General features: G+C 42.0%; 1 protein-coding gene across 1 annotated transcript; it reads right to left on the bottom strand.

Annotated features, from left to right (window-relative positions):
• Positions 1-1,166: 1,166 nt before the first annotated feature.
• On the bottom strand, positions 1,167-13,538 carry LOC102994923 (galectin-10-like). Its single transcript, XM_028478325.1, has 4 exons — positions 13,473-13,538; positions 3,765-3,841; positions 3,043-3,253; positions 1,167-1,292 (listed from the first exon to the last, which is right to left on the bottom strand). Exons 1-4 carry the CDS (start codon positions 13,536-13,538, stop codon positions 1,167-1,169), a joined length of 480 nt encoding a protein of 159 aa, XP_028334126.1.

Here is a 13,538-nt window from a genome sequence, read left to right as displayed (position 1 = left end):
AGGCTCCGGACGCGCAGGCTCAGCGGCCATGGCTCACGGGCCCAGCTGCTCCGCGGCATGTGGGATCCTCCTGGACCGGGGCACGAACCCCTGTCCCCTGCATCGGCAGGCGGACTCTCAACCACTGCATCACCAGGGAAGCCCCCCATTTTTATTTTTAAAAGGTACATAAAGGAGGGTCCAAAGGAAGTCTCCAAATGAGACCAACAAACTCCCAAATCTGTGTGTAACTATCAAAATTTCTGAGGTCAGCAATTAAATATTTGCTTTAAACTTTCTCTTAAAGTAGAACAAAAAAAAAACCACAGCACAACTTCTCTAGGGATATCAGGATAGTTATAACAATAAATCTGACTTGATGTAAACGTGACTATTACCATATTTTCTCCTCTTCCTGGGGAGACAGAAATGCAACCGATTTCTGTATGTTAATCTTGTATCCTGCTACCTTGCTGAATTCGTTTATCAGTTCTAGTAGTTTTTATGAATTTCATCTGATTTCCCTCAAATTACAAAGTTTCTTCCCCACATCACCAATTATAGCTTTGTGTGTATAGACAGATGCCTTATATCTTGGTTTAGTTGTCTGAAATGGGGGAAGGGTTTTGGTTCAGTGTCTGGCATATAGTAGGTACTATATAAGGATATAGTGTCTAATGTCTTTGCAGACATTTCAGTGACCCTGTCCCTTACTCCTTGTGTCAGAGAAATAGCTATCCTTTTAGATTCCTTGATCTTTTCTATAGTACTTTCACACCCTTCTTGGTGATGGCCACTTACTCTTTTTTCCCCAAAGCAAGAACCAAACCCTGTTAAGTTTTCAGAAGTTGTTTTTTATTTATTTATTTATTTATTTTGCGGTACGCGGGCCTCTCACTGTTGTGGCCTCTCCCGTTGCGGAGCACAGGCTCCGGACGCGTAGGCTCAGTGGCCATGGCTCGCGGGCCTAGCCGCTCCGCGGCATGTGGGATCTTCCCGGACCGGGGCACGAACCCCTGTCCCCTGCATCGGAAGGCGGACTCTCAACCACTGCGCCACCAGGGAAGCCCCAGAAGTTTTAATGATCAAGTTTTGGGGAAGAGTGAGGAGGAACCAATCTGTTAGCGAACTCTGGGAGTCACATGGTCACTTAGATGGACAGACCTCCTTGATAATGGGGAGTCTGGTCACATCCCTCTTTGGCAGACACACACTGAGGACAGGGAGACTTCTCTCCACACTTGCACAAACTTCACAGATTGTGGTGGGAGTCGATGGGCAAGGCTATAATATTTTTGGCCATTTACTGTTACCTGGAAGGGAAAATGGGTCAGAAATACGGTATGCCACCAAACAGACTTTCAGTCTTCCTTTCTACTTCTGCCCTAGTACACACACTATCCACTCAGAAAACCCCTATTCAAACTTCAAAACCCAGTAGATATGCTTCTTTTTATAGGCTAACTTTTGAGACTATTTTGGAGACTTGTTCTCTTTGTTTTCTGTATTTCTCTTATTCCTTCAGGGAGGTTCTACCACTCTCTGTTGCACGGTCTGTATTTGCGTGGCCTTTCCTCTAGCTTAGAAGATTCTCATGGCCAAGAACTGTGTCTCATGAATCTTGACTCCCTGTCTCTTGCACAGAGCATCACAAGCTAAGGGGTTGGTAAGTGTTCACTGAATGCATACATTTCAGTTCTGCAAACTTTGCTGCCATTTGCTCTGATCACCCAGTTTTTTCTTTGATTACCTTAGATTTGGGGTGATGGTGGTGAAGAATGAAACTCAGGTGGTCTTAAAGAGGTAGACTAGTACAGATGGTTAAAAAATAGGATATTATTTTAACAGCTTATAGACATATGAAAAGATGCTCTACCTCAGTCTTAAAAAATATTATTTTTTTTGCCTAGTCATTTAAAAAGGGCAGAATATTTGAACATATTCTTTATTGGTGAGACTCTTCAGAAGCAGTCATTTTTTGGGTGTTAGTTTGTCATATTTAAAATTCATATGCTTTTTGAACCAGTTATTCCTCCAATGTAAGTATTGGGAGGTTGATAATGACAAAAGTGTGGTACAGAAACCCTACTGAAGCATCATTCTTGAGAGCAAAATATTGGAAACAACCTAAATGTGCATTAATAAGGGTCAAGTTAAATCATTTTTGGTAATCCTTCTATTGGAATGTTATGCAAACATTAAATAATGAAACGTCATGGATCTGAGATATAGTCTTAGATCACAAATAAACTCTAGTCTTCATGGTGTGATATATAGAGAAACTCATGACACCATTTCTTTCTTTCTTTTTTTTTTTTTTTTTTTTTGCGGTACGCGGGCCTCTCACTGTTGTGGCCTCTCCCGTTGCGGAGCACAGGCTCCGGACGCGCAGGCTCAGCGGCCACGGCTCACCAGCCTAGCCGCCCCGCAGCACGTGGGATCTTCCTGGACCGGGGCACGAACCCGCGTCCCCTGCATCGGCAGGTGGGCTCTCAACCACTGTGCCACCAGGGAAGCCCATGACATCGTTTCTTTAAAAAAAAAGTATATATATATATAAAATGGATAAAAGTATATATTTTTATCCATTAATAAAAGTATATACTTTATATATATATAAAGGGATAGATAGTTAGATGTACTTGTATAAGCATATATTACCTCTGGAATGAGTGTAAAGAAACTAGTAACAGTTGTCCTGGTTTGAGAGTGAGAGAAAGACTTATATTCGATGGATTAAAATACTCATATGCATATTTTAACTATTTAGTGACATGAAAATTCAAATAATAACAGCATAGGTAGAAATGATAACTATGGGTGAAGTCAGAGCAAATTCTCCACCTTGAGAGAAGTGGCATGTAAGCTGATCTTGACCCTGGTTCGATTTGGGAAAAGACCTGAGGATGGCGGTACAAGCAGAGGGTGCTTTGTGATTAAAGGGGCAGGAGTAGTTATGGGAGATGGACCCTGAAGGACACTTGGGGCAAGGCCAGGGAGAGCTGTGTCCTCCTCTGAGAGCCTGTAGAGGCCATGGAATGGATGGTTCCTGGGTGCACTTACCTGGTACTCATTTTGCAGCACTGAGGTGTGCAGTTCAAATGGTTGGTCTTCCACAAAGGGCATTTCGGAGGATGCCACCTCACAGTTCCAGCTCCCATTCTGACGGTTGTTTATCTTCACAGATATGCCAAAGTACACTTGGAAATGGAAGGCAATGTCTGAGTTCTCATCTGTCCCAGTGTGGAAATCCACCTGCGTTTCTGGGTTCTTGCTGATGGGCATGCACATAGCATGTTGAACAGGCCTCTTCTTGTGGGGGAACCCACGTGTGACATACACGTACACATTCTTTCCCAATTCCTCCCCGGTAGAAGGAAGGCCTTCCTGGGGGATACTGTAATCCGTGTTCCTGTGGGGCTTCTTCAGCTTATCCTGCCCAGGATAGCAGGATGCCCTGTTCCTTGGCCCAAGATTCAAACTGAGCAGCAGTCACTGGCGTGGGCCTACTGGTTGTTTATCTGCTGGAAGTCCTATGCCCCTTGATGAAGAGCCAGAGCCTTGACCCCTTTTCCCAGACCCCAAGACCTGCCAACAGTTCTGCACCTGCAGGCATAATGCCTGGTACCACAGGGGTCTCCAGGACCTGCATCTGCATTGTGCTACCATTATGCTATTTACACGTTTTAACATCACTCATACATCAAGTGACCTGCTCCCCCCCCCATACTCTAATATTCTCACTTCTCCTTCACCTCCCCACCCAGGGGCTATAGAGTACCCACCTGAAAGATATGGCAGGTTTCCCTCTGATGGTCACTGAAGAACCGGGAGACAAGGACACATGCCATGTGTACAGGACCTGCCATGGGGAGACAAGAGTGGATGAGGGGCAAGGCCAGGTGTGGGCGCCCCTCCTGCGGCGGTTCCCAGGGGTGCTGCAGGTTACACATCAAAGAACAAACTCTGAGGGCCCCAATCTCCCCACTTCACGAGAGTCAGGTCCCTGTGTCCTTGAAGAGAAGAGAGGGTCATAGTTAAGAGCAAGCGTTCAAGAGCAAGGGTTCAAGAGCCAGGCTGCCTGGATTCAGATCCTGATTCTGCCCCTTATTAGCAGTGAGAGCTTAGATCCATTACTTGAACTCTCCCTGCCTCAGTTTGCTTGGTACAAGGAGGATTATCAGAAATTCCTACTTCATAGGATGTTCTCAGGAATAGATGCGCAAAACCCTTAGCCTAATCACTGGCACATGCAGGGTCCATACAGGGGCGACCTGTCAGAAGGGGGAGGACCCTTTCAGGAATACTGCCTGCAATTATTTTCTACCATCTGAAACTCTGAAGACAAGACTTGAGGATATAAAAATATGAAAGTGTAAAAATTTACTCCAGTGAAAAACATTTGTTTAAAGAGAGAGGGATGTAATCATGGAAAAGGAAACACCTGTGTGTGGGATGTAGCTGTAGGTGCATCAGAATTATAAAGGGGAATGCATGTCCTTTCAAGAATGTATACAACATTGTTGAGAACACAGTCAGTACTTGAACAAAGGGTGTGTATAAGATTTTTAAAGAAATTTCATATAAGTTCTAGAATGTATATAACATTTAACCATACAGTATAACCTAAGAAGGCTTGTCACTCATTGGACAATGCTTCCCATATAATTTAACATACCAAATAATCCTAGTGAGTTTAACATCTCTGTCAGAGATGCCTCAGGGTTCCTTTTTTTTTTTTTTTTTTTTTTTAAATTTTTGGCTGCATTGGCTCTTCGTTGCTGTGCGCGGGCTTTTCTCTAGCTGCGGAGAGTGGGGGCTACTCTTCGTTGTGGTACGCGGGCCTCTCATTGCGGTGGCTTCTCTTGTTACGGAGCACAGGCTCTAGGCGCATGGGCTTCAGTAGTTGTGGCTCGCGGGCTCTAGAGCTCAGGCTCAGTAGTTGTGGCACACGGGCTTAGCTGCTCTGTGGCATGTGGGATCTTCCTGGACCAGGGCTCGAACCTGTGTCCCCTGCATTGACAGGCAGATTCCTAACCACTGTGCCACCAGGGAAAGTGCAAGGGCTCCTTTTTAAAAAACTGTACACAACTTTCTGTATCCGTATTGGTGTGTCCCTTATTTTCTTTCCCATTTAGAAATAAGCAGCTTGAGGACCACATTACTTTTAGTCCCTTTAACAAAATGCATTTCCATTCCTCATACCTTCTTTTACTGAAAACACACATTCTTACTTTCCTTGCCTACTGCAATGTTTCCCTTATTATTTCCAGTAGCTTCAATTTTACATTACAGTTTTAACTCTTAAAAACCTTAATGTCTAATGAAAACCAAAAAGCAAGCAATTGTGAACATATTAGCATTTCCTGATTGGCAAACTTCTGAACATATTCTATTACCTCTAGAAACATGTATCTTTTAATCACATAATCTCTTTCCTCAGTGTGGTACTGATAAATGTGTGTCTAATAAATGCAACATCTTTCGTTTTTCTCTCATAAGTAGACAAAAGTAGTAAACTTAGACCTGTTTAGGAATTAATATTGCAGTATTTTATCCTATTTGAAATGATCTGGATATTCAGTGAATTCCCATTACTTAATTTAGCAAAACTCTAAAGTTTGAAGTAACCACCACCACCAACAAAAGTCTGGAGAGACTATTTCTTTTCTTTTTTTTTTTGGAGAGACTATTTCTAAGTAGACATTCCTAAAGTGTAATTATTCCCAAAGAGTTCACCCCACAACTCTTATTTACATTTAACTGAATTAAAAATTTCATCATATCCAGTTACTTTCCTTGTTGACAAATTTTATAACAGGAATATCTTATTGATTTTCAGTAAACCTAGGTATAATAACAGTGTCATACTTAATATTGATGACCCTAAGGACATGTCTATATTAATTCAACCAACAAGCTTAAACTATCTTCAATACCAGACACTAACTTAATACTAAATATTTCCCAGATCATGTGAACTTGAAATGCATTTGGGTTAGTTTCTTTTATATTTTTGAGAATTTATGTAAGTGCTTAATTGCCTTTAAGCCAAAAACAACATAGAGGTCATTTACAAATTAATTTTGATATAATACCATCCAAAGGTAAAGACATATATCTATAATGTACACAGACATACATTCATATAGACACAGAGATCTCACAGTTTTCCTGGTTCAGTGTTTTTTTTTTTTTTGATGTGGACCATTTTTAAAGCCTTTATTGAATTTTGTTACAATATTGTTTCTGTTTTATGTTTTGGGTTTGTTTGTTTGTTTGTTTGTTTTGGCCACAAGGCATGTGGGATCTTAGCTCCCTGACCAGGGATTGAACCCACACCCCCTGCATTGGAAGGCGAAGTCTTAACCACTGGACTGCCAGAGAAGTCTCCCTGCTTCAGTTTTTAAAAAGCCTCTTTTACCTTTTTTTTCTTCAGTCTCAGGAATTGGAGATGGTCAAATAAGATGAGTTCCTGAGAGCCCTGGTAGAATATTTACATCTCAGAGGCACAGGAAGAGAAATGCAGGTTCCTCCTAGAAGCCAAGTTTTTTAAACTGCATATGCAAAAACCAGTTTTAGAACATCAGAAGGGCCCCATGTTGGCCATTTTAAGGGCAAGATTTCCTTTAGTTTGCATATAGCCAATTTAGTTTAAACAAATAACAGTAATAGATAATAATACACATCACTCATTCACATTCACAGGCCTCATTTTCAGATGAACTTATTGGCTCTGAATCACACCCAAGACCACATTTAAGCTATCAGTGTCCAGGAGTATCTAGACCACATTCAAATTACCAGGACTCTCTAACGAAGGTCAAAACCAGGGTCCTCTAACAAGGGTCAATACCAGGAGTGTCTCTGAGAATGATTAATCCTTTCACTTCCTTTCTCTCCTACCGGTGGGGTCCCCCTGCAACAGGACCTCCTAATGAGGGTCAAAACCAGGGCCCTGACGAAATAAAATTTATATTTAAAGGTAGGTCAAGAAAATGTAAACATGAAAGGTGTCTATTTGGGCCTCTTCCCTCTCTCCCTAATGTGCAGTGTGCATTACACATTAATCAGAGCTTGTCAAAGATGGGAGTGCCTACTGGACCGTAAAGAGTTTTTTCCCCTTTATTTTCATGCTAGCAATGTAACTTCTTAATAGAATAGCGTTCTTGGGCTTCCCTGGTGGCGCAATGGTTGAGAGTCCGCCCGCCGATGTAGGGGACACGGGTTCGTGCCCCGGTCCGGGAGGATCCCACATGCCGCGGAGCGACTGGGCCCGTGAGCCATGGCCGCTGAGCCTGCGCGTCCGGAGCCTGTGCTCCGCAACGGGAGGGGCCACAGCAGTGAGAGGCCCGCGTACCACAAAAAAAAAAAAAAAAAAGAATAGCATTCTTTCCCATCTCAGTAGGGGGTCATGGTGACTTGTTGCTTGCTTTGTAAGTGTTTACCTGGACTGTGTATCCTTGGTGAACTTTATGTAAAATATCAATATGCCATTTTGATGTGCTATCCTTTGTTTGGAAAATATGTATGAGTGTGCCTTCAACTTCTAACAGGTGGAACAGTTCTGAGTGCTTTCTGAGAGTCTGACTCCTGGGTTGTAATTCTCAGTTTGGCTTGAGAGAAGTCCCTGCACCCCTTACAAAAAACTTTTAAATTAAATTTCCATTGACATATTCTTGGAATAGTTGGCAGGATATTAAAGACACCCACCAGAGGACACCTAGAGTCTACCCTGAACAGATGCTTGGTACCAGCTTGGTGCCCTTTGAGCTCCACCCACTTCCTGGTATTCCTCAGGTGCTTTGCTGATTTCTCCTAGTATCCAGACATCATTGCTTTAAATGATGTCCTGAATTTTATTTGAGCTGTTTTTCTTGGGACTTGGAGTAAACTGGGTTGGCTGGCCTTTGTAAAAATTTGGCTTATATTGGAAAGATTTTATAGATATTTGCTGAACAAACTGTTTGCTAGTGAAATTAGAGACTGAGCCTGCACAGCTTCTAAGGGACTTTTGCTCCTTCCGGCACAGGGCATTCTCAGGTGAGTGAGAACTTGGCAGAGGTGTCTAAGGATCAGTCCTTGTGACGTGTAGCCATCCCACAGGGGATCCTTCTACAATCATTAAGTAAATTCTGCTTGCTGGAGATGCATGATGGGCTGATCACCTAGAGCTCAAGCAGCCACGGTGGTTTCAGTCTGTCAGAGGGAGAAATCGAGACAGGTAAGAGAGTCAAACCCTCCCAAGTGTAAGTCCTTGGGGAAATAGACTCAGAAGTAGCACACATTTAATCCATCACACCGCCCTTAGAAAGTTGTTCAGATCATATCCAAATTAGGCTATGAAATTAATAATGGGAAACTGCTCAAAGGTCAAAGTGCTCCATGATGAACAGCCACTCATTGGAACTCTGCGTGGCTTCATGTACAACTGGAAGGAAGCCAATGCTTGTAAGCACTTCTCTTAACTCTTAAATGGTCAGGATGGAGCTCTTTTGACATTCCAAAACTGTAGAGAAAGTTGGGTTGATAAAACAGTTTTTCAAAATTTTGAGCCTGAGAGAGCAAAAATCTTCCTAGGAGAAAAAGTTATAACTGTTATAATGTTCTTGAAATGTAAACACAGCCCACATCACCTGAGACTGCAGCCTTGGCAGAATTAGTATAACCTAAAATTGAAAGAAAAATAGGTAAAAGAGGACTTTTTAACTCAAGCAGGAAAGCCATGAGATCTGTCTGTTTTTATCTGGATGTCTGTCTGACTGTACATTGTAAATATGACATGTCCCTACCTCCAGATGGTGTGATTAAAATTAATTTGTAAAAGAGCTTTATTTAATTGACTTAAACATTGGTACTTACAATAAAATATTTCTAAATGTAACAAACTATCCCAAGTTTTTAAAGTATCATGTTGATCTAGGATTGATCTTTTTTTTTAAATTTGGATTGGATAGGATTAATCTTTAATGAATGAAAACAAGTTTAGGGATTTCCTTGGTAGTCCAGCGGTTAAGACTATGTGCTCCCAATGCAGGGGGCCCGGGTTCGATCCCTGGTCAGGGAACTAGATCCTGCATGCATGCCGCATCTGGGAGCCTGCATGACGCATCTGGGAGCCTGCATGCCGCAACTGAGTCCCATGCCACAACTAAAAAAAGATCCCACATGCTGCAACTAAAAAAAAAAGATCCCGCATGCTGCAACTAAAGATCCTGCATGCAGAACACTCTATGACATAAATCACAGCAAGATCCTTTTTGACCCACCTCCTAGAGAAATGGAAATAAAAACAAAAATAAACAAATGGAACCTAATGAAACTTAAAAGCTTTTGCATAGCAAAGGAACATTAGGTCCCATTTGTTTATTTTTCACACCAGTCAGAATGGCCATCATCAAAAAATCTAGAAACAATAAATGCTGGAGAGGGTGTGGAGAAAAGGGAACCCTCTTGCACTGTTGGTGGGAATGTAAATTGATACAGCCACTATGGAGAACAATATGGTCGTTCCTTAAAAAACTAAAAATAGAACTACCATAAGACCCAGCAATCCCACTACTGGGCATATACCCTGTCCGCTTTTTAATCGGGTTGTTTGTTTTCTTGTTGCTGTTGAGTTGTAGGAGTTCTTTATATACTTTGGATATTAACCCCTTACCAGATATATCATTTGCAAATATCTTTTCCCATTTCATAGGTTATCTTTCAGTTTTGTTGATGGTTTCCTTTACTGTGCAGAAGCTTTTTAGTTTGATGTAGTTCCATTTGTTTATTTTTGCTTTTGTTTCTTTCTCTCGTGTCAGGTGACATATCTAGAAAGATATTGCTAAGACAGATGTCAGTCAGCGTACTGCCTATGTTTTCTTCTGGGTTGTTATGGTTTCAGGCCTTAGAGTCAAGTATTTAATCGATTTTGAGTTGATTTCTGTGTATGGTATGAGGTAATGGTTTCTTTTTTTTTTTTTGCACGTGGCTGTTCAATTTTTCCAATGTTTATTGAAGAGAGTATCCTTTCTCCATTGTATGTTCTTTGCTCCTTTCATAAATTCATTATCCATATATGTGTGGATTCTTTTTGGGCTCTCAATTCTTTCTTTTTTTGATCTTTAAACAATTGGACTTTTATTTATTTATTTATTTATAAAAACATCTTTATTGGAGTATAATTGCTTTACAATGGTGTGTTAGTTTCTGCTTTATAACAAAGTGAATCAGTTATACATATACATATGTTCCCATATCTCTTTCCTCTTGCGTCTCCCTCCCTCCCACCCTCCCTATCCCACCCCTCTAGGTGGGAGCTGATCTCCCTGTGCTATGTGGCTGCTTCCCACTAGCTATCTATTTTACGTTTGGTAGTGTATATATGTCCATGCCACTCTCTCACTTTGTCACAGCTTACCCTTCCCCCTCCCCATATCCTCAAGTCCATGCTCTAGTAGGTCTGTGTCTTTATTGGGCTCTCAGTTCTGTTCCATTGATTATGTATCCGTTTTTCTGCCAATACCATGTGGTTTTGATTACCATGTTTTTCTGCCAGTACCATGGCTTTTTAATATAGTTTGAAACCAGAGAGTATGATATTCACTTTTGTTCCTTTTTCTCAGGATTGCTTTGGCTTTTGGGGTCTTTTGTGGGTCCATATAAATTTTAGAATTTTTTGTTCTATTTGTAAAAAATGTCTTTGAGATTTTGATAGGGATTGCATTGAGTATGTAAATTGTATATGTAATATGGACATTTTAACGATGTTATTTCTTCCAATCCATGAACATGGGCTATGTTTCCATTTATTTGTGTCTTGTTCAATTTCTTTCAATTTCGTATAGTTTTCAGTGTACAGGTCTTTCACCTCCTTGGTTAAATTTATTCCTGTGTATTTTATTCTCTTGGTTGTGATTGTAAAGGCAATTGCTTTCTCTCTTTCTTTCTTTTTTTTTTTTTTTTTTTTTTTTTTTGGCCGTGCTGCACGACATTGAACTCGTCCCCCCTGCAATGGAAATGCGGCGTCCTAACCCACTGGACTGCCAGGGAATTCCCTGCAATTTCTTTCTTAATTTCTCTTTCTGCTAGCTCATTTTGAGCATATAGAAATGCAACGTATTTTTGTCTGTTGATTTTGTACCCTGCAACTTTACTGTATTCATTTATAATTTCTAATAATTTTTGATGGAGTCGTTAGGGTTTTCTGTACATAAAATCATGACATCCAAAAAATAGTGTCAGGGACTTCCCTGGTGGTCCAGTGGTTAAAAATCTGCCTTCCAATGCACGGGACGTGGGTTCGATCCCTGGTTGGGGAACTAAGATCCCACATACTGTGAGGCAACTGAGCCTGTGTGCTGCAACTACTACTGAGCCCGCACACTCTGGAGCCTGTGCGCCACAGCTAAGGAGAAGCCCACACACTGCAACTAGGGAGAAGCCCGCATGTCGCAACAAAAGATCCTGTATGCCACAACGAAGGTCCTACATGCCGCAACTAAGACCCGATGCAGCCAAATAAATAAATATGAAAAAAAACCCCCAAAAACCAAAAACCAAAAACCAAACAACAGAAAGCAAAACAAAAATAGTGTCAGTTTTCTTTTTTCCTTTCCAATTTGGATACCTTTTTTTCTTTGTCTTGCCTAATTGCTCTGGCTAGGACTTCCAGCATTATGTATAATAGGAATGGCAGAGTGGGCATCTTTGTCTTGTTCCTGATTTTAGGGAGATAGCTTTCCTTGAGCATGATGTTTACTGTGGGTTTTTCGTATGTGGCCTTTACTGTTTTGAGGTACGTTTCTTCTATACCCAATTTATTGAGAGTTTTTATCATTATTGGGGGTTGAATCTTGGCAAATACTTTTCTGTATCTATTGAGATGATCACATGGTTTTTATCCTTTATTTCTTTAGTGTGGCGTATCACATTTATTGATATCTGGATGTTGAACCATCCTTGCATCCCTGGAATACAGCCCACTTGACCGTGGTGTATGATCCTGTAACATGTTCTATTCAGCCTGCTAATATTTTGTTGAGGACTTTTTTTTGGCTGCACCACGTGGCTTGTGGGATATTAGTTCCCCAACCAGGGATTGAACCCGGGCCCCGGCAGTGAAAGCGCTGGGTCCTAATCACTGGACTGCCAGGGGATTCCCTTGTTGAGGATCTTTACATCTATGTTCATAAGAAATAATGGCCTGAATTTTTTTTGGTGTGTGTTGTCTTTGTCTTGTTTTGGTATCACGGTAATGTTGGCCAAAAAAAAGTGAGTTAGGAAGCGTTCTCTCCTCTTCATAATTTAGAAGAGTTTGAGAGGGATAGGTATTAAATTCGCTATCAGTTAGATTGCGGTATTCCTTGACTTTAAGTTTGGTTTCTGGAGAATTGGCATTTTCTTTTTGTGGTACAGTGTTACCACGGTTCTTCATGGTGCTTGATGAATTGTTCTGCCGGTGCCTTTGAAGTAGCAAACACTCTTCCTCTTGATTCTATCAATTCAACAAGGTAGAAATTAGAGGCTTTTCCAGTAGGTGGTGCTATAGCACAAGTTTTTGGTTTCTCTTGCCTGAGATGCCTCTGGTTATAGAGAGTCAGCACTTTCCACCTTCTACTGTCTGTGTCAGAGGTGAGGCTCCATGCCCCGATTATGACTTCTTGTGCCTCCAAGGTTCTTGGTGCCTTGCAGATGCCAGTGTCATTGGTTTCAGTGCCTGGGACACTGGGATGGTGAGCTCTTCTGGGGTGGTGAACTCATAGCCTCTATCACTGTGAGGGGAGGGAGAGGATGAATGGGGAGCCTCTGCCATGTCCAGTGTTGTAAGGCTTGCAGGCTTCACTGCTGTGGGTGGGAGACTCTTTACTGAACTCCACAATTCTACCAACTCCATTTCCACAAGCCTCATCCAGGTCCCCATCACTGGTCTCCAGGATTACTATAATAGCCTGATGAATAGTCTTTCTTATTTTGTCCAGGTCCACCTACAGTCTGTTTTCCACACAGCAGCAGAGGAAATCCTTTTAAAACATAAATGAGGGCTTCCCTCGTGGCACAGCGGTTAAGAATCTGCCTGCCAATACAGGGGACACGGGTTCGAGCCCTGGCCCGGGAGGATCCCACATGCGGCGGAGCAACTAAGCCCGTGCGCCACAACTACTGAGCCTGCACTCTAGAGCCCGCGAGCCACAACTACTGAGCCCACGAGCCACAACTACTGAAGCCCATGCGTCTAGAGCCTGTGCTCCACAACAAGAGAAGCCACCGCAATGAGAAGCCCGCGCACTGCAACAAAGAGTAGCCCCCGCTCGCTGCAACTAGGGAAAAGCCTGCGTGCGGCAATGAAGACCCAACGCAGCCAAAAATAAATAAATAAATTTATAAAAAAACATAAATGAGACCAGATCCCTCTCCTCTACCTTGGGCTCCCATCTCACTTAAAGCAAACGTCCTGTGGTCTACTTTTCCATATCCTGAGTTCAAGTCCTGCCTCTCTCCCCCTTTACTCCAGTCACACTGTCATCCTTGCTGTTCCTCAAAACTTCAAGTTGTCTTCTCACATTGTGGTCCAT

This window comes from Physeter macrocephalus, chromosome 17 (genome assembly GCF_002837175.3).
Source record: "Physeter macrocephalus isolate SW-GA chromosome 17, ASM283717v5, whole genome shotgun sequence".
NCBI lineage: Eukaryota > Metazoa > Chordata > Mammalia > Artiodactyla > Physeteridae > Physeter > Physeter macrocephalus.
The sequence above is the reverse complement of the archived record's forward strand: the minus strand, read 5'-3'. Positions and strand labels throughout refer to the sequence as shown.

What these genes read in the sequence shown, in the direction of transcription:
- LOC102994923 (XM_028478325.1), bottom strand. Translation starts at nt 13,538, where the DNA reads ATGGACCACAATGTGAGAAGACAACTTGAAGTTTTGAGGAACAGCAAG. An exon ending in AGGATGACAGTGTGACTGGA is followed by an intron (nt 3,842 to 13,472) that starts GTAAAGGGGGAG and finishes TCCCCATGGCAG; the next exon opens with GTCCTGTACACATGGCATGT. An exon ending in TGCTGCAAAATGAGTACCAG is followed by an intron (nt 1,293 to 3,042) that starts GTAAGTGCACCC and finishes TTTCCCTTCCAG; the next exon opens with GTAACAGTAAATGGCCAAAA.